Source organism: Drosophila miranda, chromosome 3 (assembly GCF_003369915.1).
Source record: "Drosophila miranda strain MSH22 chromosome 3, D.miranda_PacBio2.1, whole genome shotgun sequence".
Taxonomy (NCBI): Eukaryota; Metazoa; Arthropoda; class Insecta; order Diptera; family Drosophilidae; genus Drosophila; species Drosophila miranda.
In genome coordinates this window covers 9,603,087-9,627,582 of record NC_046676.1, presented here as the reverse complement: position 1 = coordinate 9,627,582, position 24,496 = coordinate 9,603,087, and the positions used below count along the sequence as shown (strand labels likewise).

The 24,496-nt window shown below is 44.6% G+C and overlaps 6 protein-coding genes and 1 long non-coding RNA gene across 11 annotated transcripts; 2 read left to right on the top strand and 5 right to left on the bottom strand.

Annotated features, from left to right (window-relative positions):
- Nucleotides 1-534: 534 nt before the first annotated feature.
- LOC108158462 (tripeptidyl-peptidase 2) lies at nt 535-6,501 on the bottom strand. 2 transcript variants are annotated; one of them, XM_033390872.1, is made up of 13 exons: nt 6,213-6,501; nt 5,382-5,605; nt 4,965-5,301; nt 4,342-4,891; nt 4,235-4,285; nt 3,540-4,094; nt 3,353-3,474; nt 3,141-3,297; nt 2,875-3,080; nt 2,532-2,807; nt 1,466-2,467; nt 1,083-1,407; nt 535-1,020 (listed from the first exon to the last, which is right to left on the bottom strand). In XM_033390872.1, the coding sequence occupies exons 1-13, from the start codon at nt 6,379-6,381 to the stop codon at nt 648-650; spliced, it is 4,347 nt and encodes a 1,448-aa protein (XP_033246763.1). In that variant the 5' UTR covers nt 6,382-6,501; the 3' UTR covers nt 535-647. The 2 variants fall into 2 exon arrangements, with proteins under 2 accessions (XP_033246763.1, XP_033246764.1); XM_033390873.1 differs by lacking the exon at nt 4,235-4,285 and having other exon boundaries at nt 6,213-6,499.
- A 610-nt stretch (nt 6,502-7,111) lies between these two features.
- On the top strand, nt 7,112-16,441 carry LOC117187923. Of its 4 annotated transcripts, XM_033390878.1 has the most exons (7): nt 7,622-7,698; nt 7,787-8,049; nt 8,117-8,286; nt 8,367-8,543; nt 8,612-8,757; nt 8,829-9,215; nt 9,292-10,021. In XM_033390878.1, exons 3-5 carry the CDS (start codon nt 8,147-8,149, stop codon nt 8,724-8,726), a joined length of 432 nt encoding a protein of 143 aa, XP_033246769.1. In that variant the 5' UTR covers nt 7,622-7,698; nt 7,787-8,049; nt 8,117-8,146; the 3' UTR covers nt 8,727-8,757; nt 8,829-9,215; nt 9,292-10,021. The 4 variants fall into 4 exon arrangements, with proteins under 4 accessions (XP_033246772.1, XP_033246769.1, XP_033246770.1 ...); XM_033390879.1 differs by lacking the exon at nt 7,787-8,049 and having other exon boundaries at nt 7,624-7,698; nt 8,134-8,286; XM_033390881.1 differs by lacking the exons at nt 7,787-8,049; nt 8,117-8,286; nt 8,367-8,543; ... (1 more) ...; nt 8,829-9,215; nt 9,292-10,021 and adding an exon at nt 16,179-16,441 and having other exon boundaries at nt 7,112-7,698.
- Nucleotides 8,788-9,878, bottom strand: LOC117187921 (tripeptidyl-peptidase 2-like). Its single transcript, XM_033390876.1, has 3 exons — nt 9,685-9,878; nt 9,268-9,604; nt 8,788-9,194 (listed from the first exon to the last, which is right to left on the bottom strand). Exons 1-3 carry the CDS (start codon nt 9,853-9,855, stop codon nt 8,884-8,886), a joined length of 819 nt encoding a protein of 272 aa, XP_033246767.1. The 5' UTR covers nt 9,856-9,878; the 3' UTR covers nt 8,788-8,883.
- Nucleotides 12,236-13,524, bottom strand: LOC117187924. The gene is made up of 2 exons (XR_004472389.1): nt 13,343-13,524; nt 12,236-13,274 (listed from the first exon to the last, which is right to left on the bottom strand). It is a non-coding gene; the product is annotated as an uncharacterized LOC117187924 (long non-coding RNA).
- Nucleotides 14,556-23,480, top strand: LOC117187920 (coiled-coil domain-containing protein 130 homolog). Its single transcript, XM_033390875.1, has 2 exons — nt 14,556-15,769; nt 22,442-23,480. The coding sequence occupies exon 2, from the start codon at nt 22,453-22,455 to the stop codon at nt 23,404-23,406; it is 954 nt and encodes a 317-aa protein (XP_033246766.1). The 5' UTR covers nt 14,556-15,769; nt 22,442-22,452; the 3' UTR covers nt 23,407-23,480.
- LOC117187922 (tripeptidyl-peptidase 2-like) lies at nt 17,192-18,483 on the bottom strand. Its single transcript, XM_033390877.1, has 3 exons — nt 18,086-18,483; nt 17,669-18,005; nt 17,192-17,595 (listed from the first exon to the last, which is right to left on the bottom strand). The coding sequence occupies exons 1-3, from the start codon at nt 18,254-18,256 to the stop codon at nt 17,285-17,287; spliced, it is 819 nt and encodes a 272-aa protein (XP_033246768.1). The 5' UTR covers nt 18,257-18,483; the 3' UTR covers nt 17,192-17,284.
- LOC108158467 (microtubule-associated protein RP/EB family member 3) lies at nt 23,403-24,483 on the bottom strand. Its single transcript, XM_017290758.2, has 2 exons — nt 24,188-24,483; nt 23,403-24,125 (listed from the first exon to the last, which is right to left on the bottom strand). The coding sequence occupies exons 1-2, from the start codon at nt 24,315-24,317 to the stop codon at nt 23,470-23,472; spliced, it is 786 nt and encodes a 261-aa protein (XP_017146247.1). The 5' UTR covers nt 24,318-24,483; the 3' UTR covers nt 23,403-23,469.
- Nucleotides 24,484-24,496: the final 13 nt, after the last annotated feature.

The window sequence follows — 24,496 nt, the reverse complement described above, 5'->3', positions numbered from 1 at the left end:
CCCTCGTCGGTGGACCGGGATTTGCGATTTGAGTCATCGGCGGATGCCAGGCGCTGCGACGACATTCATTCAACGGTGAAATTGTGATTTCCCTTTCAATGTTGCACATTATCTGGAGCCGCCCCCATTCAGGATGGAGGCCTTTCCCGCAGGATTACGCTTGTCCTTGAATATGCAAAATAAAATCGATCGGCCAATACACACAAAACACACAGCAGACCAATACAAATGCACAACGGCGTAGCAGGGAAAATAATGTTTTAGCTGCATTTCGCTTGAAATTTTTCAATACACCCATTAAAAATCACTTTGGTGTTGACAATAAGATCACTTTTCACAATTGATTTGCATTTTTTCTGTCAAACTTACCCATTTTAATCCGTGCGCGTCTGCATTGTTTTTTGTTTTTTTGCTGCAATTAGTGAGACCAAAGACGAAAGCGGCGAAAATACCGAATGCTTGGCTGGGCCAGTGTTGGAATATTCTTGAGACTGCAGTAGTGAGTGAGACCGCAAGGCACAGATTCAAAAAAGATACGTTACATTTGAGGTTTATTCATAGACATATTGGTTAATTTAGATATTAAAAAAAAATGGTAACCGCATTAGTGCGTTTGTGAACGTGCTTCCTACTATTTGAGCAGAGTTTTAGAACAGACGGTATGTGCTTGGGAAAGAGGAGACAGTCATGCGTTTAATAACTGCTGTAATGTGCTCGTGCCCCAAGGCACTGTTGATGGCGGCCAGTTCGTCGTATTGCTCGCGTGTGCGCTTGTCTTCAATCAGCTTCACAATGTACTTGTACATGCGTCCGTAGTGGGCATGGGCGTAGGCATGCCACAATGCAAACTGTATTGCCTTCGAGTCGTTGGCGTCCACAAACTTGATAATATGCGTGTACACATCGTTTATATCGGCCAGGCGATCCTTGAGACTGTCATCCAGGACAGCCAACTTGGCAATGGCTATGCCCTTCTTGCTGAGGGCTTCGATGAGATTGTTTCGCTGCTTGTCCATGTTGCTGAAAGTTAAAGTTAATTGTACAGTCAATGGATCAAATTGTATTCTCTTTCATTCACATACGTCTTAATCTTGGCCGCATCGGGACGAGTGTCGTTCTTAAGCCCGTAGTAGGAGAGCAATGCCTCTGCATCGGTTTCCACAATCACATTCTCGGCCAGCTTGATCACGCGTTCCAGGGCACTTCGCAGCTTCTTCTGTTCTTCCTTCTGCTGGTCGGCATTCTCTCCCACAGGCTTCTCGCTCTTTTGACCATTTGTAAAGGTCAGCGGAAAAGCAGACTTCAACTGAGTTGCCTCGATGTTCTGGATGAGCAGCAGATGTGCCTGTAAATGCTTGGGATGGGCTTCCACCACCTCGTTGTATATCTTCTCGGCCATCTCCGGTTCTGCAAGAAAAGGCATTTCAATAAGTCAATCAATAGATGGATATGGGTAATCTCTTACCACACTTGACTATGTGCGTGCACTGGAAGTCACGCAAAATCTCGCTATATTCATCCGAATTTGTCTTCCCCTTCTTGGGCGAGGCGGGACTGCCATTGCCCTCCGGTGGCGTGTCGGTCTGCGTGGTGACTCCATCGCCGGCGGCTGAATTGGCCGGATTGACGGACGTGGCTGCCGGCGGCGTGGCCGGAGCCTTTGGCTTGGTTGTATTGGCGCTGACGGCAGCGGGTGCTGCTGCTGCTACCGTGGCATTTGCAGAGCTGTTGCCGTTCCCAGATGAATTTGTCTTCTTCTCGGCAGGATTGAGGATATAAGTGAATGAATGTAGCGCCACACGACGGCCTGCCTCGTCCTTGGGGAAGACCAGGTTGCCGGACAGCCAGGCACACTGGGCCGGGAGATTGGCCTTGTTCAGCCGCTCCTGGCTAATGGGGGCAATGTACACCACTCGAGTGGATCGCCGCACCACAGCCGCGGCCAGCTTGCGCCCTCCTACAATGCAATGACTGTAGTTCTCGTAGAAGTCGAGGTTGAGGAAGTTGACGAGCTTGAACGAGGCCACCAGATTGGCGTCCGAAATCTTTTCCAGCAGATCGCGTTTCTCGTGACGCACCTGCAGGCGGATGGTATATTCACCCTTCTCCAGCTTTGTGAAGAAATTCTGCGAGTGCGCATCGCCGGTGGCCACCAAGGCCTTATTTCCATCGTAAAGCATCCACATCTGGGATTCAAACTCCGACTCGTACAGCGAATCATTGAAAATAGGAGCATGGAGGGACACCTCCGCCGCCTTGGCCACATTCAGATTGTATACAAATAGGTTCTGGTATACCTGTCGACCCTCTGGTATGACATCGCGGGTGGCGCTCAATGGCGAGATCTTTGCCTCAGTGGGCTTCAGCACAACGGCGGCATTCTTCAGTTGCAGCTGTGGCAGGATATCCTCCGCGACCAGGGCCTCGATTTCTAGTTTGTGAATGCCTTTGCCAGCGTGCATAACATCTGGAAAGGATTAGCGTGGATTAGTGGACCGAAGGAGCAGGACTCGCTATCGATGGCGACTCACATGCATTGGGATTGGAGGCTTCAACGCCACGGAATTCCAGGCTGTACTTCAAGTGACTCTGGCCATAGTTGGACCAATACTTGGCTATGCACAGCTCCAGAATCTTGCCAGCCTTTACCCTAAAGGTCGTGGTCGTTTCATGGTCCGAGCTGACGGAAATGATCTTCATGGTCTCGTTCTTTCGGCAGGACTGCTTTGGCAGCAACTGATTGGTGTGTAGGAAGAATTTTCCTGTGTCCTTGCCACGATTGGGATCGGTGATGCGCATGCGCAGCACTGTAAAAACACGAAAAAATTTCATTTTATACCGAAACTGAACAATAGAACGCTGCTGAGCTCTCACCTGCCCAGGTGGCACGGTCTGGGACCAAGATAAAGTCCCGCTGAATGGTATTGGGCTGGAACTCAACGCTGTTGTCCCCCTTGGAGGAGGCTGGCTCGAAGATTGGTGTGTTCAGATCAGACTCCAGGACATGTGGCTGCACCACAGTCACAGGGATCTCAAAGAGAGGGCCCTTGGTGACGCAGTCCGTGTCGTAGGCTCGAATCCTGAAACGATCGATAGATAGGGGTAAACAAAGGACAATTAGTGGGGGGAGGACTGCTTACACAGCGCTGTGTACGCCGAGAGGAAGTCCCGTGGGGTCGATGCGGACGACAATGGAGCGAGTGCCATAGCTGAGATCCAGAAAGGAGCCACACTGCGCCCAGGTTTGGGAGCTTATCAGATTCAAACGCACATTAAAGTTGAACTTATCCTTGGGATCTATAAGGGGAAAACAGCTTAGTGAGTGCTTCTTGGATGCTGTTTGAATACTAACCCGTCTCCTTGTCGTTGAAGAAGACCGGCTCGATGTTGACATTAAAATCGATGAAATTACGGAGGACGCCTTGCCGAACGTGGATGCCCTTGGCCTGGTTGTTGCCCACGCGAACCGAGAACCTGAAATATTGCATACAGAATATTGTATACTCCAATCGGAGACACCCAATGGGGCTGGGACCCACCTCAACATATTATCCTTGGACTGACGATTCTCCACCAAATGCTCGAAGGCCTTCTCCACATTCAGCAGTCCGTGACCCTGGGCAAAGGGATCCACATAGCTCAGTTTGGTGGCAGTGACGCTCAGGGCTCGCTTAATACTGTACGGCGAATACTCAATGTTTTGCTGTTTGAGTCCGGAGATAAGCAGGGCCACAGCACCGGCCACATGGGGTGCGGCCATGCTGGTGCCATTCATCAGCTGCGACTTGCTCATGGTGAACTGTGGTACGGAGGCAATGGCCCCCCCGGGAGCACAGACCGTAACGCCCTGGCCGCCATCGATGCAGGGATCGCGCGAGGTCCATGTGTACACATTACCGGGCAGCTTGTCCCGCATGGCATACTCTGCCTCCATCATTTGGGGCGAGACATAGGCACCCACGCCAATCAGGCTGGGCTGACTGATGTCCGGCGGTGTGCCAACAGTGCTGAGCGCTGGTCCATGGTTGCCCGCGGAAGCTACCCAGACAACGCCATACTTGTTTACGATCTCGTTCATTAGGTCGCCAACGCGGCTGAAATAGATTAGGCAGAGAGGCAGAGATTAAATTTAATTGATATCACAGGTGAATGCTTGCTGTAGCGTGTTTATCTGATGTCAGATGTCGGAGAAAAAGAGGAATGGAGTGTAGATTGTGTGGGTTCTGGAACGTACCTCGAATACCCACTATTCTTCTTTACCTTTCGACGTATATCACCAAACTCGCTAAGGAAACAGGCACTTTTGGTTTAGCTTCCATTAGGCCACTCAGACTAACTTACCCGGAATTCGACCAGTTGGCATGCTCGCCATAGCTCATGTTGATCACGTCGATGCGTCTGCCCTCGCGGCACAGCTCCATTACCTTCGTTATGGCCCGAACCAGAGCGGTGCCAGTCTCCATGGACCCCAGGCGGCCATCTCCGATGGTCATGGACACGATTTTGGCATTCGGTGCTACGCCGTCAACGTCTCTCGAGCTGTGGTTGCCACTGGCTATCGACGAGACGTGCGTGCCATGGGGCGAGCACATGCCGACGATTTCCAGAACATCGCCCTCATCGTGGACGTTTACTGATATCGACAGGAAGTCATCTACGTTCTGCGTCTCGTGCGTCTTTGAGTACTCGCCAATGCGCAGGGCCCGATCCAGGTTGCCCTGCTCGGTGGTGTCGATGAGGGTTAGCCATCCGTTGGCCGTGGGAAAGAGGACACAGTCGTACGAGGTTTTAACGTCGTTGTAGACCTTCTCATAGCTATTGAGCATCTCCAGCTCAAAGTCTAGGTTCTCTTTGATGATTTTCTTGTCCCACGGCAGTTTGGGGGCTTCACCTGAAATAAGGATATGCATATGTATGTATTTAGCGACCCAATTTTCTCTGCAAGCGGCTTTTGGCTAACGTACCTGTATTTTGTGACTCGAATTCAGATATCTTGCGACTGGCGTTGGCCGTGGCAATCTTGTGGGGCTTATCCCAGTGCTTCAGCTTGGCCTGGGCTACAATGTTATCGCGCACCTTGGAGGGCACCAGATCACCGAAGCACTTGAGGCCCACGCGAACCGCCTTGTCAGTGTCCGTGTTCAGAGCCAGCAGCTCGGGACTGAGCGTCAAGGTGGTGCCCGACAAACCCTTTAGGGTTCCATTTTCATCTGGTGTTACCTTCTTCTTCATATCTACGTCGCCGCATCCCGAGCAGTCGTAGCGCTCAATCACTTTAATCGTTTTGCCATCGACAAGCGTCTGAAGATACGCACACAAGTGCATCGAGCGAAATGTGAAATGGAAATCCATGACACCACCAATTAAAAATGCCAACTCACCTCAAGTCCGGTAGCCCGAGGATCCACACCGGAATCAAATATGGCAATGGTTACATCTTTGCCGTCGTATTCGGGATACTTTTGCAGAAAATTTAGCACTCCTGTCTCCGCCTTGGGCACCAGGGCACCCGTAGGAAATGACTCGACAATTCCGCTTGTAGCCATACTCATAATTTCGAATTTATTGCTGTTCTCGCCGTGTTCTCGAAACTGTCGTGTTGTTGCTGTTTTTATATACAACAATATAGCCGTATGATGAAAAACCCAACTTAGCCCACTTAAGCCCCCATATATTTAAATAGTTCAACTACTTGAGATAAATGGCTGGAAAATTGAAATACCCCCTTGGCTTATAATGGGTTAATCGTTCACCGACAAGGATTGGAAACCATATTGCTTAATTTTGATGTTCCGTTAAATATTATAAGCCCACATAATTTTATGAACCTATTTTCTAATCGACTGGCTTATTTTAAACACTTACTTTTATTGAATTTCTATATAACTTTGAAAATGAAATTTAATAGGTTGATGAAATTGACAAAATATACCATTAAATACCGATATACCATAAATCATGAGTGAGTGAAAGAACTTAACCCACTTAACCCCTTCTATTTAAACAGGGGAACAACTTGAGCGAACCGCGGTATATTCACGGTATATTTTGAAAATTAGTCGGTATATTTCGGTAAATTTCTGAGGGTCCGACTATACATCTTATCAATAAATCTGCGGCCATACTGCCAGCATAATTTAAATTTAAAATAATAATTTGTGAACAAAATAACAAGACATCTTTTCCTGGCAAGATGTGGTTCGAAATCCTACCTGCCGAAGCTATCATCACCATGCTCCTTTCCGTGCCCATATACGCCAAGTGCGGCGTGCAGAAGCTGACGCTGGGCAATGTGAATTCGATCGCTGCCTTCTGTCCGAGCAATTCAAAATTCTTATATAATCGCAGTTTATTGTGCACAACACGGAATTTATTTAACATATTCTAAGTTCCGCTGCTGTGGAGCTTGTTGCCAATAGTTTAATGGTCACTTGAACACTTTTGCAATGATTTATAATAGTTTTCTCGCAGGCCTCCCGTGGCAACATGGACCGAGCGATTTCAGCTGTGTGATGTACCAACGCGATTTCCGACTGACGACTATCCGTATGTAATTGATATTTGTTGATAGGTGTTTTCGTATTCTTGGGCTTCCTCATGATTGTCGGTTAGCGATTTATTTCGTTTTACTTTTGTGCTTGCTAAGCATGGAAAAATTATTCTTCTTTTCTTTCCTGTTCCGCACGTTCATTTATAGTATCCAGAATCGATCCTCAATGCTGAGACACATTTGACATTCTTGCTGGGTCTATATGCCATTTCCAGTTGAGAAGAAGGATCAAAAGTGCAAAAATTAATAAACCTAGAGGGCGGAAGGGAAAGTTGTAGAGATTTTCTGTAGCTTCCTTCACTCCATGGAAATTCTATTGCCATATATAGAAACGCTGCCAGTTGATGGTGTGATTGGGCTTAATTCCAGCTTGGTCCTCGTCCTCCAGTGCCACATCGCTTACAAATAATTTGAATTCTTAACTGTAACATTTGTAAGCAAACACAAAACAGTACGGAGAGCATGCACATCTGGTCACACTTTTCGCTGAGTGAAAAATATGACAAATCATTTCGTGTTTTTTACTTGAACTTCTTTAAAATTCTTCAAGCTTCATCAGTATCCGATTGATATTTTAATTATGTAGTGCCAAGTGCCAAGATGTGCCAGTTCATAAATCATCATCATCATTCATGTCGCAAACAAACTTTGTGGATTAGAAACATTTTTAAAAAATTTCCCCGCAGTTGACCTTAAAAAAATACCAGATGAGACGGGAAAAAAGCGAAATCGTCAGCGTTCACAAGTAGTTTTAACAGCTGTTGTTGTGCAGCGGTGAAAACAGCTGTTTACTGCTGAACCCAAGTTCAGCCAAGTTTTATTTACAAATTCGGACGAACTCACTTGGAAAAAAGAAAGAGCGAGAAGAAAAAAGTTGCCAAATCAAAATGTTCACCGAGCCGAAATCCGTTGAGCCCAAGGTCAGCACCAAGGAGGCGGAGTGCCAGTCATCGGACTGCGAGACTTCCCAGCAGGAGCCGGTCTCGCAAGTGAGCAGCCCGAAGGGCGGCCGTGTGGGGATCTTCAATGCCGAGGACTTCTTGTCGCGTGCTCAGATGAACGACAAAATCAACAACATCTTGCGCTCGCCCACCAAGCCGACCAACGGGGTGCGCCAGCGCTCCGTCTACACCAACAACCCATCGCCGGTAAGTGAAATTCCAAGCAATGACGTGAAAGTTTCTTCAATTTTCAGAAATTTTGTTTTACAAAACTGCCGCATCATCGCGCTAGCAGGGTATCAACAGCGAGTTAACAGCCGCCGCAGTTTTAACAGCTCGGCAACAGCAGCATTGCCACATCACCTCATTGCCCTCTCCTGTTATTTCAGACCTTATTTTCCGTCTCGCTCTTTTCCACCATTGCTCTCTTACTTTTCGACTTTAATATTCGAATTTTCCTTCTCTATTCCCCCCTCTTCTCTCCTCTTCTAATACTATTCAAAATGGTTTGGTTAATTTCTATCAAAATCAAATGCAAATTGGGAAAAACGCCGACACGTATGTAATTACATATATGTGTGTATGGTATCAAAGACTATACAATACAATACTGACATGCTTTCAGTGCGCTTGTGTGTGAAGCTAAAATCCGTATATGCTGCGGGCGAAACCAGCGGGCGTGAGCAGCACACGCAACTTCGAGCTCGAGAACCACACACCGCCGTCATGTCCCGGCTCTGGACCCGTTGCCATGACGAACGGCACCATCCAGTTGCGCCTCCGCGATGGCATGCGGTGAGTGTGGACGCCCCCAGCCCCTTGGCTCTTCTTTAAGAACGACCCCTAATGCTAATAACTTTCTTTGCATGGGGCAGCATTGACATGACTCTGGACAAGGCGGTGCGCGTGCTCAATCAGCGCAGCATGGTGGCAGTTGCTCTATCACGCAACTGCAACAACTCGGCTTTGATCCACCCCAATGGACGCATCTTGCAGAGCGGCGCTAAAGTCGAAATAGTCACCTACGACGGCACGAAGGGCAATAACTTTGTGTGAGTGGGAATGGCCCACACCCCAACGTGGCATCTTTTGAATCCTTTGAATTATCTTCCCATTACAGTCGCTATGCCAAGATGTGGTACAAGGGTGTGAGCTTCACCAGCGAGGCGTGCGCTCTCATCTACCTGGTGGACACAGCCGGGCGCGCACCACAACCGACACTTTCACCGATCTGACCAAGGACTACACCCTGGCAGTGTTCTATGAGTGAGTCCCCCCGGCCAATTGCAGCGCTTCTTATTTGGCTAATTTCGATTTACTTCCCGAACTTCTCGCAGCGACTCGCGCCATGGTCCCTCTTATATGGCTGAAGCCCATGACGTGATTGCCAATTCAGCTTACACTTGTACCGAGGATGGCACTGAGATCTATGACATAAACGGATTTCGCATCACCCAGGCAGCCGATGGCCTTGTGAAGGTCACTCGTCTTTGAGTACTCGCCAATGCGCAGGGCCCGCTCCAGGTTGCCCTGCTCGGTGGTGTCGATGAGCGTTAGCCATCCGTTGGCCGTGGGAAAGAGGACACAGTCGTACGAGGTTTTAACGTCGTTGTAGACCTTCTCATAGCTATTGAGCATCTCCAGCTCAAAGTCTAGGTTCTCTTTGATGATTTTCTTGTCCCACGGCAGTTTGGGGGCTTCACCTGAAATAAGGATATGCATATGTATGTATTTAGCGACCCAATTTTCTCTGCAAGCGGCTTTTGGCTAACGTACCTGTATTTTGTGACTCGAATTCAGATATCTTGCGACTGGCGTTGGCCGTGGCAATCTTGTGGGGCTTATCCCAGTGCTTCAGCTTGGCCTGGGCTACAATGTTATCGCGCACCTTGGAGGGCACCAGATCACCGAAGCACTTGAGGCCCACGCGAACCGCCTTGTCAGTGTCCGTGTTCAGAGCCAGCAGCTCGGGACTGAGCGTCAAGGTGGTGCCCGACAAACCCTTTAGGGTTCCATTTTCATCTGGTGTTACCTTCTTCTTCATATCTACGTCGCCGCATCCCGAGCAGTCGTAGCGCTCAATCACTTTAATCGTTTTGCCATCGACAAGCGTCTGAAGATACGCACACAAGTGCATCGAGCGAAATGTGAAATGGAAATCCATGACACCACCAATTAAAAATGCCAACTCACCTCAAGTCCGGTAGCCCGAGGATCCACACCGGAATCAAATATGGCAATGGTTACATCTTTGCCGTCGTATTCGGGATACTTTTGCAGAAAATTTAGCACTCCTGTCTCCGCCTTGGGCACCAGGGCACCCGTAGGAAATGACTCGACAATTCCGCTTGTAGCCATACTCATAATTTCGAATTTATTGCTGTTCTCGCCGTGTTCTCGAAACTGTCGTGTTGTTTCTGTTTTTATATACTTTTTTTTTTTTTTTTTGTTTTAAATCATCTCAAGGATGATCGGAATTTTGAGCGTAGCACTGTAGCCACATTGATCAGATACTGGTGATGTAGTTTGGCGAGTTTGACAGGTCGGTATATAAAAAAAAAGAGGAAAATTACTTAACTGTTTTAGAAAATAAACTGAAATTACTTTATAACATGATGAAGAAAAAAGGGGTCAAAAGTTTAAGTCAGCAGTTTTGATGAAGATTGCCAGCTCTCTGAGATGTAGCGGCTCTTTTTATACCCGATACTCAAAATGAGTATTGGGGTATATTAGATTTGTGGTAAAAGTGGATGTGTGTAACGTCCAGAAGGAATCGTTTCCGACCCCATAAAGTATATATATTCTTGATCAGCATCAATAGCCGAGTCGATTGAGCCCTGTCTGTCTGTCCGTCTGTCCGTCCGTCCGTCTGTCCGTCCCCTTCAGCGCCTAGTGCTCAAAGACTATAAGAGCTAGAGCAACGATGTTTTGGATCCAGACTTCTGTGATATGTCACTGCTACAAAAATATTTCAAAACTTCGCCCCGCCCACTTCCGCCCCCACAAAGGATGAAAATCTGTGGCATCCACATTTTTAAAGATACGATAAAACCAAAAACGCAGAATCGTAGAGGATGACTATATGTTTTAGAATGTAAGATCTCAACCAGATCGTATAATTATTATAGCCAGAATCAAGAAAACAATTTCATTCTTTCTCGCTCTGTCTCTCTCTAACACACAGGTTTCATGGTCGGTTTTGCCAATTGCAAAATATGAGTTCAAGGATCTCAGAACCTATAAGAGCCAGAGCAACCAAATTTGGTATCCACACTCCTGTGATATCGGACCTTGACCGTTTCGTGTCCAAATTTCGCCACACCCCCTTCCGCCCCCGCAAAGGACGAAAATCTGGGGCATCCACAAATCTCAGAGACTATTAAGGCTAGAGTAACCAAATTTGGTATCCGCACTTCTGTTAGATCTCACTATAAAACGTATATCTCAGAATTTCGCCCCACCCCCTTCCGCCCCCACAAAGGACGAAAATCTGTTGCATCCACAATATTGCACATTTGAGAAAACTCAAAACGCAGAATCATAGATAATGACCATATCTATCAGATTGCTGAATCTGGACCAGATCAGATAATTTTTATAGCCAAAAGGAACAAATCAATTTGCACTGGCTTCGCAGCGCCCGACGTCACGCTCAGACTGATTTTCTGTCTCTCTCGCACGCACTCTTTGTCGTGTCGTTTAATATTAGCTGCGTCTGCCGGAGGAGAGCCATACTGACTTAGTATCGGGTATAACTGTAGAGTTGCGGTGTCCGCAGCAACTCACAACGTTCCCCCTCGTTTTATTAATAATTGATGTAAATTGTTATAATAGTTAAAGATTTTGAATTTCCTTCTGAGCCCGGCAAATCTTTGGCAATCGAAGATCAGGTGTTCGGCATATTCAGTTACATTGCACGTTTCGCAGATATTTGAGTCAATTGCTTTGATTCTGTGTAGGAAGACTTTGTCGTATGTGTGTCCCGTCATAGGTCTGTTAATGGTCTTAATGCTTTTAGCATTCCATTTAAGAGAAAAATGCCAGGGTTTACTGGGTATGTCTGGAAATATGTCTATGAGGCTGGATCCCTTCGTCCTACACTTCGTCCTGTAGTCCTCATTCCATTTGTATACTAAAAAGTTCCTAATTTCTCTTTGAGCCTCCTTGTAGCTGTATTTTATATTTATTGTAAACCCCTCACTTGTAGCAGCCTTTGCTGCTATGTCAGTCTTTTTGTTGATGGCCACACCCTTGTGACCAGGGACCCATAGAATGTCAAGTTTCTGAATGTCTGATTGGTTAATTATGTTGTGAATATCATTCACTAGGTACGAGTCTGTATTCTTATTTTTAATTAAATTAATAGCTCCTAATCCATCACTTAAAATCAAAGCCTTTTTGTAATTATATTTAAGACATACAGTATGTCAAGAAACTCTTTACACACTGAAAATAAATTAAATTTTTTGACTTTGGATAAGAAAATAATGGCCTTTGGCTCAAATTTATCAAATTTGTTTAATTCATAACCATTCAGGGATTAATTATAAAGTAGTTAGTGAAAAAAAAAATAACAAAACTATAAATAGGTAACTTACAAAACAACAAAAACAATGATTACTCATTTTTGACACTGTCAAGAAACTCTTTACACATTTCGTTTTCGAGCTCTGTTTTGATCTCGTTCTTAGAAAAAACGGGACTTTACCGTAATCTATGCTTTTGGCGTTGCTCAGTGATGCTCTATTTTTGCATTGACTTTGATTTGGTTGCGAAATTTTGACCGGTGCACATCTACAGACTAACTTTCTGAAATTTTTAAAATGCCTGACAAAAGACTAAGCTTTGACGTTGTCCAGTTGATTTACTATAATCACCAGTTGGGCAAATCTGTTGCAGACATGGTAGACATGTTTTCAGTATCAAGGAAAACAATTTACAATGTCCTAAGTCGCGCGAAGAACGAAGGGAGACTGGAAACCAAATCTGGAGGTGGCCGTAAAAGGAAGATAGACAAACGGGCAGACCGCATAATCATGAGGAAAATTAATCAGAATCCGCAAATATCGGTCAGGACTCTGGCCAAGGAACTTGACGAAGAACTTGACTTGGTTGTTTCACACGAAACAGTACGCCAGGTTATTCTACGCCATAAATACTCTTTCAGAGTGGCACGAAAAAAACCGCTGCTTTCGTCGGTCAATGTGGAAAAGCGCTTCACTTTCGCTGTTAACATGATCAGTAAGCCGGCAGAGTATTGGGATGACGTCATATTTTGCGACGAAACAAAAATGATGCTATATTACAATGATGGTCCACCCAGAGTATGGCGCAAGTCGTTAACAGCTTTAGATAACCGAAACATCATTCCGACTGTAAAGTTTGGAAAGCTTTCGGTTATGATTTGGGGGTGCATCTCTAGCCGAGGAGTGGGAAATATTGAATTTATTGAGAACACAATGGATGCAAAACAGTACCTCCAAATTTTAAAAACAAATTTAAAAAGCAGTGCGGAGAAATTTGGTCTCATTACGGACAATAGGGCCAAATTTAAGTTTTATCAAGACAATGATCCCAAACATAAAGAGTCCAATGTGAGAGCTTGGCTGCTTTACAACTGTGGAAAAGTTATTGATACACCACCCCAGAGTCCCGATCTTAACCCCATTGAAAATTTTAGGGCCTATTTGAAGAAGAAAGTGGGAAAAAGACAGCCCAAAAACCGCAATCAGCTCAAAGAATTCATATTGGAAGAGTGGCAAAAGATTCCCTTTGAGTATGACCTACAAAAATTGATAAATTCGATGAAAAAACGGCTCCAGCATGTAGTCAATGCTAAGGGTGGACATACCAAATATTAAAATAAGTTAAATATATTAAATAATTACGAAGAATTTTGAATTTAAAAAATGAAAATATTTTGTGTAAAGACTTTCTTGACAGTGTCAAAAATGAGTAATCATTGTTTTTGTTATTTTTTAAGTTACCTATTTATAGTTTTGTTATTTTTTTTTCACTAACTACTTTATAATTAATCCCTGAATGGTTATGAATTAAAAAAATTTGATAAATTTGAACCAAAGGCCATTATTTTCTTATCCAAAGTCCAAAAATTTAATTTATTTTCAGTGTGTAAAGAGTTTCTTGACATACTGTATGTAGTTCGCAGGCCTTTTTAAGGCCTACGAGTTCGGCACCTACTGATGATAATCTGTTTTCTATTTTTTACTTGTCGATATTTCCACTAGGCCATTCTACTATTCCTATGCCACATGTACTTTCTGTAACTGAGGCATCTGTTGATAGAATGTTCCAGTCGTCCTTTCTGTACTTGTTCAGAATCTCATAAAATATAGTTTTTATTTCTTCATTCGAGTATTCTTCTTTACCCTTAGTTAAAAATTTATCTAATACATGGATTTTGTTACATGTGTTAACACTATCACATTCTTGAGTGTTTACAAAGATGGAATTAAATTCTCTTAAAGTACATGTGTAACTCGTATCCGCTTTTGAGCGTATTAGCTCGTCAAACATTGTTCTGTTTTTATATACAACAATATAGCCGTATGATGAAAAACCCAACTTAGCCCACTTAAGCCCCCATATATTAAAATAGTTCAACTACTTGAGATAAATGGCTGGAAAATTGAAATACCCCCTTGGCTTATAATGGGTTAATCGTTCACCGTTTTGATGTTCCGTTAAATATTATAAGCCCACATAATTTTATGAAACTATTTTCTAATCGACTGGCTTATTTTAAACACTTACTCTTATTGAATTTCTATATAACTTTGAAAATGAAATTTAATAGGTTGATGAAATTGACAAAATATACCATTAAATACCGATATACCATAAATCATGAGTGAGTGAAAGAACTTAACCCACTTAACCCCTTCTATTTAAACAGGGGAACAACTTGAGCGAACCGCGGTATATTCACGGTATATTTTGAAAATTAGTCGGTATATTTCGGTAAATTTCTGAGGGTCCGACTATACATCTTATCAATAAATCTGCGGCCATACTGCCAGCATAATTTAAATTTAAAATAATAATTTGTGAACAAAATAACAAGACATCTTTTCCTGGCAAGATGTGGTTCGAAATCCTACCTGCCGAAGCTATCATCACCATGCTCCTTTCCGTGCCCATATACGCCAAGTGCGGCGTGCAGAAGCTGACGCTGGGCAATGTGAATTCGATCGCTGCCTTCTGTCCGAGCAATTCAAAATTCTTATATAATCGCAATTTATTGTGCACAACACGGAATTTATTTAACATATTCTAAGTTCCGCTGCTGTGGAGCTTGTTGCCAATAGTTTAATGGTCACTTGAACACTTTTACAATGATTTATAATAGTTTTTCCCGCACGCCTTCCGTGGCAACATGGACTGAGCGTTTTCAGCCGTGTGATGTACCAACGCGATTTCCGACTGACGATTATCCGTATGTAATTGATACTTGTTGATAGGTGTTTTCGTATTCTTGGGCTTCCTCATGATTGTCGGTTAGCGATTTATTTCGTTTTACTTTTGTGCTTGTTAAGCATGGAAAAATTATTCTTCTTTTCTTTCCTGTTCCGCACGTTCATTTATAGTATCCAGAATCGATCCTCAATGCTGAGACACATTTGACATTCTTGCTGGGTCTATATGCCATTTCCAGTTGAGAAGAAGGATCAAAAGTGCAAAAATTAATAAACCTAGAGGGCGGAAGGGAAAGTTGTAGAGATTTTCTGTAGCTTCCTTCACTCCATGGAAATTCTATTGCCATATATAGAAACGCTGCCAGTTGATGGTGTGATTGGGCTTAATTCCAGCTTGGTCCTCGTCCTCCAGTGCCACATCGCTTACAAATAATTTGAATTCTTAACTGTAACATTTGTAAGCAAACACAAAACAGTACGGAGAGCATGCACATCTGGTCACACTTTTCGCTGAGTGAAAAATATGACAAATCATTTCGTGTTTTTTACTTGAACTGCTTTCAAATTCTTCAAGTTTCATCAGTATCCGATTGATATTTTAATTATGTAGTGCCAAGTGCCAAGATGTGCCAGTTCATAAATCATTCATGTCGCAAACAAACTTTGTGGATTAGAAACATTTTTAAAAAATTTCCCCGCAGTTGACCTTAAAAAAATACCAGATGAGACGGGAAAAAAGCGAAATCGTCAGCGTTCACAAGTAGTTTTAACAGCTGTTGTTGTGCAGCGGTGAAAACAGCTGTTTACTGCTGAACCCAAGTTCAGCCAAGTTTTATTTACAAATTCGGACGAACTCACTTGAAAAAAAGAAAGAGCGAGAAGAAAAAAGTTGCCAAATCAAAATGTTCACCGAGCCGAAATCCGTTGAGCCCAAGGTCAGCACCAAGGAGGCGGAGTGCCAGTCATCGGACTGCGAGACTTCCCAGCAGGAGCCGGTCTCGCAAGTGAGCAGCCCGAAGGGCGGCCGTGTGGGGATCTTCAATGCCGAGGACTTCTTGTCGCGTGCTCAGATGAACGACAAAATCAACAACATCTTGCGCTCGCCCACCAAGCCGACCAACGGGGTGCGCCAGCGCTCCGTCTACACCAACAACCCACCGCCGGCAAGTGAAATTCCAAGCAATGACGTGAAAGTTTCTTCAATTTTCAGAAATTTTGTTTTACAAAACTGCCGCATCATCGCGCTAGCAGGGTATCAACAGCGAGTTAACAGCCGCCGCAGTTTTAACAGCTCGGCAACAGCAGCATTGCCACATCACCTCATTGCCCTCTCCTGTTATTTCAGACCTTATTTTCCGTCTCGCTCTTTTCCACCATTGCTCTCTTACTTTTCGACTTTAATATTCGAATTTTCCTTCTCTATTCCCCCCCTCTTCTCTCCTCTTCTAATACTATTCAAAATGGTTTGGTTAATTTCTATAAAAATCAAATGCAAATTGGGAAAAACGCCGACACGTATGTAATTACATATATGTGTGTATGGTATCGAAGACTATACAATACAATACTGACATGCTTTCAGTGCGCTTGTGTGTGAAGCTAAAATCCGTATATGCTGCGGGCGAAACCAGCGGGCGTGAGCAGCACACGCAACTTCGAGCTCGAGAACCACACACCGCCGTCATGTCCCGGCTCTGGACCCGTTGCCATGACGAACGGCACCATCCAGTTGCGCCTCCGCGATGGCATGCGGTGAGTGTGGACGCCCCCAGCCCCCAGCCCCTTGGCTCTTCTTTAAGAACGACCCCTAATGCTAATACCTTTCTTTGCATGGGGCAGCATTGACATGACTCTGGACAAGGCGGTGCGCGTGCTCAATCAGCGCAGCATGGTGGCAGTTGCTCTATCACGCAACTGCAACAACTCGGCTTTGATCCACCCCAATGGACGCATCTTGCAGAGCGGCGCTAAAGTCGAAATAGTCACCTACGACGGCACGAAGGGCAATAACTTTGTGTGAGTGGGAATGGCCCACACCCCAACGTGGCATCTTTTCAATCCTTTGAATTATCTTCCCATTACAGTCGCTATGCCAAGATGTGGTACAAGGGTGTGAGCTTCACCAGCGAGGCGTGCGCTCTCATCTACCTGGTGGACACAGCCGGGACGCGCACCACAACCGACACTTTCACCGATCTGACCAAGGACTACACCCTGGCAGTGTTCTATGAGTGAGTCCCCCCGGCCAATTGCAGCGCTTCTTATTTGGCTAATTTCGATTTACTTCCCGAACTTCTCGCAGCGACTCGCGCCATGGTCCCTCTTATATGGCTGAAGCCCATGACGTGATTGCCAATTCAGCTTACACTTGTACCGAGGATGGCACTGAGATCTATGACATAAACGGATTTCGCATCACCCAGGCAGCCGATGGCCTTGTGAAGGTCACTCGTCTTTGAGTACTCGCCAATGCGCAGGGCCCGCTCCAGGTTGCCCTGCTCGGTGGTGTCGATGAGCGTTAGCCATCCGTTGGCCGTGGGAAAGAGGACACAGTCGTACGAGGTTTTAACGTCGTTGTAGACCTTCTCATAGCTATTGAGCATCTCCAGCTCAAAGTCTAGGTTCTCTTTGATGATTTTCTTGTCCCACGGCAGTTTGGGGGCTTCACCTGAAATAAGGATATGCATATGTATGTATTTAGCGACCCAATTTTCTCTGCAAGCGGCTTTTGGCTAACGTACCTGTATTTTGTGACTCGAATTCAGATATCTTGCGACTGGCGTTGGCCGTGGCAATCTTGTGGGGCTTATCCCAGTGCTTCAGCTTGGCCTGGGCTACAATGTTATCGCGCACCTTGGAGGGCACCAGATCACCGAAGCACTTGAGGCCCACGCGAACCGCCTTGTCAGTGTCCGTGTTCAGAGCCAGCAGCTCGGGACTGAGCGTCAAGGTGGTGCCCGACAAACCCTTTAGGGTTCCATTTTCATCTGGTGTTACCTTCTTCTTCATATCTACGTCGCCGCATCCCGAGCAGTCGTAGCGCTCAATCACTTTAATCGTTTTGCCATCGACAAGCGTCTGAAGATACGCACACAAGTGCATCGAGCGAAATGTGAAATGGAAATCCATGACACCACCAATTAAAAATGCCAACTCACCTCAAGTCCGGTAGCCCGAGGATCCACACCGGAATCAAATATGGCAATGGTTACATCTTTGCCGTCGTATTCGGGATACTTTTGCAGAAAATTTAGCACTCCTGTCTCCGCCTTGGGCACCAGGGCACCCGTAGGAAATGACTCGACAATTCCGCTTGTAGCCATACTCATAATTTCGAATTTATTGCTGTTCTCGCCGTGTTCTCGAAACTGTCGTGTTGTTTCTGTTTTTATATACTTTTTTTTTTTTTTTTTTTTTAAATCATCTCAAGGATGATCGGAATTTTGAGCGTAGCACTGTAGCCACATTGATCAGATACTGGTGATGTAGTTTGGCGAGTTTGACAGGTCGGTATATAAAAAAAAAGAGGAAAATTACTTAACTGTTTTAGAAAATAAACTGAAATTACTTTATAACATGATGAAGAAAAAAGGGGTCAAAAGTTTAAGTCAGCAGTTTTGATGAAGATTGCCAGCTCTCTGAGATGTAGCGGCTCTTTTTATACCCGATACTCAAAATGAGTATTGGGGTATATTAGATTTGTGGTAAAAGTGGATGTGTGTAACGTCCAGAAGGAATCGTTTCCGACCCCATAAAGTATATATATTCTTGATCAGCATCAATAGCCGAGTCGATTGAGCCCTGTCTGTCTGTCCGTCTGTCCGTCCGTCCGTCTGTCCGTCCCCTTCAGCGCCTAGTGCTCAAAGACTATAAGAGCTAGAGCAACGATGTTTTGGATCCAGACTTCTGTGATATGTCACTGCTACAAAAATATTTCAAAACTTCGCCCCGCCCACTTCCGCCCCCACAAAGGATGAAAATCTGTGGCATCCACATTTTTAAAGATACGATAAAACCAAAAACGCAGAATCGTAGAGGATGACTATATGTTTTAGAATGTAAGATCTCAACCAGATCGTATAATTATTATAGCCAGAATCAAGAAAACAATTTCATTCTTTCTCGCTCTGTCTCTCTCTAACACACAGGTTTCATGGTCGGTTTTGCCAATTGCAAAATATGAGTTCAAGGATCTCAGAACCTATAAGAGCCAGAGCAACCAAATTTGGTATCCACACTCCTGTGATATCGGACCTTGACCGTTTCGTGTCCAAATTTCGCCACACCCCCTTCCGCCCCCGCAAAGGACGAAAATCTGGGGCATCCACAAATCTCAGAGACTATTAAGGCTAGAGTAACCAAATTTGGTATCCGCACTTCTGTTAGATCTCACTATAAAACGTATATCTCAGAATTTCGCCCCACCCCCTTCCGCCCCCACAAAGGACGAAAATCTGTTGCATCCACAATATTGCACATTTGAGAAAACTCAAAACGCAGAATCATAGATAATGACCATATCTATCAGATTGCTGAATCTGGACCAGATCAGATAATTTTTATAGCCAAAAGGAACAAATCAATTTGCACTGGCTTCGCAGCGCCCGACGTCACGCTCAGACTGATTTTCTGTCTCTCTCGCACGCACTCTTTGTCGTGTCGTTTAATATTAGCTGCGTCTGCCGGAGGAGAGCCATACTGACTTAGTATCGGGTATAACTGTAGAGTTGCGGTGTCCGCAGCAACTCACAACGTTCCCCCTCGTTTTATTAATAATTGATGTAAATTGTTATAATAGTTAAAGATTTTGAATTTCCTTCTGAGCCCGGCAAATCTTTGGCAATCGAAGATCAGGTGTTCGGCATATTCAGTTACATTGCACGTTTCGCAGATATTTGAGTCAATTGCTTTGATTCTGTGTAGGAAGACTTTGTCGTATGTGTGTCCCGTCATAAGTCTGTTAATGGTCTTAATGCTTTTAGCATTCCATTTAAGAGAAAAATGCCAGGGTTTACTGGGTATGTCTGGAAATATGTCTATGAGGCTGGATCCCTTCGTCCTACACTTCGTCCTGTAGTCCTCATTCCATTTGTATACTAAAAAGTTCCTAATTTCTCTTTGAGCCTCCTTGTAGCTGTATTTTATATTTATTGTAAACCCCTCACTTGTAGCAGCCTTTGCTGCTATGTCAGTCTTTTTGTTGATGGCCACACCCTTGTGACCAGGGACCCATAGAATGTCAAGTTTCTGAATGTCTGATTGGTTAATTATGTTGTGAATATCATTCACTAGGTACGAGTCTGTATTCTTATTTTTAATTAAATTAATAGCTCCTAATCCATCACTTAAAATCAAAGCCTTTTTGTAATTATATTTAAGACATATGTAGTTCGCAGGCCTTTTTAAGGCCTACGAGTTCGGCACCTACTGATGATAATCTGTTTTCTATTTTTTACTTGTCGATATTTCCACTAGGCCATTCTACTATTCCTATGCCACATGTACTTTCTGTAACTGAGGCATCTGTTGATAGAATGTTCCAGTCGTCCTTTCTGTACTTGTTCAGAATCTCATAAAATATAGTTTTTATTTCTTCATTCGAGTATTCTTCTTTACCCTTAGTTAAAAATTTATCTAATACATGGATTTTGTTACATGTGTTAACACTATCACATTCTTGAGTGTTTACAAAGATGGAATTAAATTCTCTTAAAGTACATGTGTAACTCGTATCCGCTTTTGAGCGTATTAGCTCGTCAAACATTGTTCTGTTTTTATATACAACAATATAGCCGTATGATGAAAAACCCAACTTAGCCCACTTAAGCCCCCATATATTAAAATAGTTCAACTACTTGAGATAAATGGCTGGAAAATTGAAATACCCCCTTGGCTTATAATGGGTTAATCGTTCACCGTTTTGATGTTCCGTTAAATATTATAAGCCCACATAATTTTATGAAACTATTTTCTAATCGACTGGCTTATTTTAAACACTTACTCTTATTGAATTTCTATATAACTTTGAAAATGAAATTTAATAGGTTGATGAAATTGACAAAATATACCATTAAATACCGATATACCATAAATCATGAGTGAGTGAAAGAACTTAACCCACTTAACCCCTTCTATTTAAACAGGGGAACAACTTGAGCGAACCGCGGTATATTCACGGTATATTTTGAAAATTAGTCGGTATATTTCGGTAAATTTCTGAGGGTCCGACTATACATCTTATCAATAAATCTGCGGCCATACTGCCAGCATAATTTAAATTTAAAATAATAATTTGTGAACAAAATAACAAGACATCTTTTCCTGGCAAGATGTGGTTCGAAATCCTACCTGCCGAAGCTATCATCACCATGCTCCTTTCCGTGCCCATATACGCCAAGTGCGGCGTGCAGAAGCTGACGCTGGGCAATGTGAATTCGATCGCTGCCTTCTGTCCGAGCAATTCAAAATTCTTATATAATCGCAATTTATTGTGCACAACACGGAATTTATTTAACATATTCTAAGTTCCGCTGCTGTGGAGCTTGTTGCCAATAGTTTAATGGTCACTTGAACACTTTTGCAATGATTTATAATAGTTTTTCCCGCAGGCCTTCCGTGGCAACATGGACTGAGCGTTTCAGCCGTGTGATGCACCAACGCGATTTCCGACTGACGATTATCCGTATGTAATTGATATTTGTTGATAGGTGTTTTCGTATTCTTGGGCTTCCTCATGATTGTCGGTTAGCGATTTATTTCGTTTTACTTTTGTGCTTGTTAAGCATGGAAAAATTATTCTTCTTTTCTTTCCTGTTCCGCACGTTCATTTATAGTATCCAGAATCGATCCTCAATGCTGAGACACATTTGACATTCTTGCTGGGTCTATATGCCATTTCCAGTTGAGAAGAAGGATCAAAAGTGCAAAAAATTAATAAACCTAGAGGGCGGAAGGGAAAGTTGTAGAGATTTTCTGTAGCTTCCTTCACTCCATGGAAATTCTATTGCCATATATAGAAACGCTGCCAGTTGATGGTGTGATTGGGCTTAATTCCAGCTTGGTCCTCGTCCTCCAGTGCCACATCGCTTACAAATAATTTGAATTCTTAACTGTAACATTTGTAAGCAAACACAAAACAGTACGGAGAGCATGCACATCTGGTCACACTCTTCGCTGAGTGAAAAATATGACAAATCATTTCGTGTTTTTTACTTGAACTGCTTTCAAATTCTTCAAGTTTCATCAGTATCCGATTGATATTTTAATTATGTAGTGCCAAGTGCCAAGATGTGCCAGTTCATAAATCATCATCATCATTCATGTCGCAAACAAACTTTGTGGATTAGAAACATTTTTAAAAAATTTCCCCGCAGTTGACCTTAAAAAAATACCAGATGAGACGGGAAAAAAGCGAAATCGTCAGCGTTCACAAGTAGTTTTAACAGCTGTTGTTGTGCAGCGGTGAAAACAGCTGTTTACTGCTGAACCCAAGTTCAGCCAAGTTTTATTTACAAATTCGGACGAAATGGGCGAGCGCAAGGGACAAAATAAGTATTACCCGCCCGACTATGATCCAAAGAAGGGCGGACTCAATAAATTTCAGGGCACGCATGCCCTGCGGGAACGTGCCCGGAAGATCCACCTGGGCATCATCATCATCCGCTTTGAGATGCCCTACAATATCTGGTGCGACGGCTGCAAGAACCACATCGGGATGGGTGTGCGCTACAATGCGGAGAAGACGAAGGTGGGAATGTACTACACAACACCGATCTACAAGTTCCGCATGAAATGCCACTTGTGCGACAATCACTTCGAGATCCAAACGGATCCAGGCAATCTCGACTATACCATACTCTCTGGGGCGCGACGGCAGGAGAACCGCTGGGATCCGCTGCAGAATGAGCAGGTTGTGCCGGAGACGAAGGAGGTGCAGAAGCGGCTCTTCGACGACGCCATGTACAAGCTGGAGCACCAGGCCAAGGATGCTAAAGCTGCCGCCGATGCCAAACCTGTGCTCCAGAAACTGTTCGAACGCAACCAGAGCGTGTGGGACGACACCTACGAAGCCAACAGCCGCCTTCGGTCCGAATTCCGGCATCAAAAGAAGGAGCTAAAGGGCCAGCAGGAACTGGATCGCCAGCTGCTGGCTAAGAGCAGTCTCGACGTTGCTCTTCTGCCGGAAACAGATCAGGACAGGCAGATGGCGGCCTTGATGAAGCTTCAAACCAAATCGGCCATTGAGCGGGAATCAGAGCAGCGTCTCGATCTACTCATGCAACCGGCATTGCCAGGAGCCACAGCGACAACCTTCGGCGGCCTCAAGCGGCAAAAGATTCTCAACACACAGCTGCAGGTCCAGGATTTGGGCATCCGGCGCAAACAATCTCACCAGTCCGATGAAGCTCCATCACCGCCTGCAACGTCCTTGAGTCTGGTGGGTGACTACTCCTCCTCGGATAATGACTCCAACAGTTAATGCACAATATGTAGATTTAATAATACAAAATAAAATAAGAACAACAATGACATTATAAACACCTCAATACTCTACATCAGCCTCCGGCTCGACCATTTCACTATTGGAGGCGGCATAACCATTGGCATTTCCATTGATTCCTTGAATTTCTGAAGCGGGCTGGCCATCCATGGTCTTATAAAGCACGGTATAGATGCGGCTGCAGAACTCCGCGTGCATGTTGCTGTTTGTCACGTCGTCCATCAGGCGTTCGATTTGGAGCAGCTTGTTGTAGCACTCGTCGCGTGTTACTATGGCCCCGTCGATCTTGATGTTCAAGGTCTGCATCTCGCTTATCAGGTCCCTTGTGGTGAGATCTTCCTCTGCGCCCTTTCCGTTAGATGGTGGCGACACTGCTTTGGCAAGTTCCTTGGCGAGGCCGCGCGGCTTTATTGGTTTCGGAATGGGCGCATTGGCCGCCGATTTGATGTTCTCCAAGCCCGGAGCCTGCGAGTCGAAGAACTTCTTGAACCACTGCAGAAACTCAAAGTTGTCCTGGAAGCGGCCCTTGATCAAGCGATCGATGGGCACTGCTTTGTCCAGCTTGAGGCGGGTAAAGGCGCTCTGAAATAACTTGAGATTGTGGAGGCATTCGTGCTCCAGCTTTGCGCTCATCTTCACGCGCTTCAGGTTGATGCAGTTGGGGAAGATCAGCTCCATCATTTGGCAGTAGGCAACACCTAAGAGAAGAGCATTGGGGCCTAAGTAAGAACATCGCCAGCGTGCGCACGCAGTATCTTACCTGAGCTCAGCTCTTCGATCTTTTTGAAGTTTCCCTGCACCATGGTATTGACCCATTGCAGCATGTCATGGCGCGACATGTTCTCTCCGTTGCTGCTGGTTAGGGCTACGGTCAATTTAAGGTCACTCATTGTGCGATATTACCGTTTATGTTCACTGAAAGAATTGTTGGGCTAGGGTTTCAAACTGAAAATTGACTGCGGATTGATTTTCGGAAAGTCAAACTTATGTCGGAGCGAGGCCTGCCTACTCAACACGTAAATTTTTTCAGTTTTCCTTTTCACTACTATCGTTCGTTTCCTTTGTCCTT

Coding starts and splice junctions, on each gene's coding strand:
- LOC108158462 (XM_033390872.1), bottom strand. CDS start 6,381: ATGTTAAATAAATTCCGTGTTGTGCACAATAAACTGCGATTATATAAG. Junction 4,892..4,964: donor ATTCGAGTCACAAAATACAG/GTACGTTAGCCA, acceptor TCCTTATTTCAG/GTGAAGCCCCCAAACTGCCG. Junction 2,808..2,874: donor AGACCGTGCCACCTGGGCAG/GTGAGAGCTCAG, acceptor GTGTTTTTACAG/TGCTGCGCATGCGCATCACC.
- LOC117187923 (XM_033390878.1), top strand. CDS start 8,147: ATGCTGCGGGCGAAACCAGCGGGCGTGAGCAGCACACGCAACTTCGAG. Junction 8,287..8,366: donor CGCCTCCGCGATGGCATGCG/GTGAGTGTGGAC, acceptor TGCATGGGGCAG/CATTGACATGACTCTGGACA. Junction 8,544..8,611: donor ACGAAGGGCAATAACTTTGT/GTGAGTGGGAAT, acceptor TTCCCATTACAG/TCGCTATGCCAAGATGTGGT.
- LOC117187921 (XM_033390876.1), bottom strand. CDS start 9,855: ATGAGTATGGCTACAAGCGGAATTGTCGAGTCATTTCCTACGGGTGCC. Junction 9,605..9,684: donor CTCGGGCTACCGGACTTGAG/GTGAGTTGGCAT, acceptor GCGTATCTTCAG/ACGCTTGTCGATGGCAAAAC. Junction 9,195..9,267: donor ATTCGAGTCACAAAATACAG/GTACGTTAGCCA, acceptor TCCTTATTTCAG/GTGAAGCCCCCAAACTGCCG.
- LOC117187922 (XM_033390877.1), bottom strand. CDS start 18,256: ATGAGTATGGCTACAAGCGGAATTGTCGAGTCATTTCCTACGGGTGCC. Junction 18,006..18,085: donor CTCGGGCTACCGGACTTGAG/GTGAGTTGGCAT, acceptor GCGTATCTTCAG/ACGCTTGTCGATGGCAAAAC. Junction 17,596..17,668: donor ATTCGAGTCACAAAATACAG/GTACGTTAGCCA, acceptor TCCTTATTTCAG/GTGAAGCCCCCAAACTGCCG.
- LOC117187920 (XM_033390875.1), top strand. CDS start 22,453: ATGGGCGAGCGCAAGGGACAAAATAAGTATTACCCGCCCGACTATGAT.
- LOC108158467 (XM_017290758.2), bottom strand. CDS start 24,317: ATGAGTGACCTTAAATTGACCGTAGCCCTAACCAGCAGCAACGGAGAG. Junction 24,126..24,187: donor GATCGAAGAGCTGAGCTCAG/GTAAGATACTGC, acceptor CTCTTCTCTTAG/GTGTTGCCTACTGCCAAATG.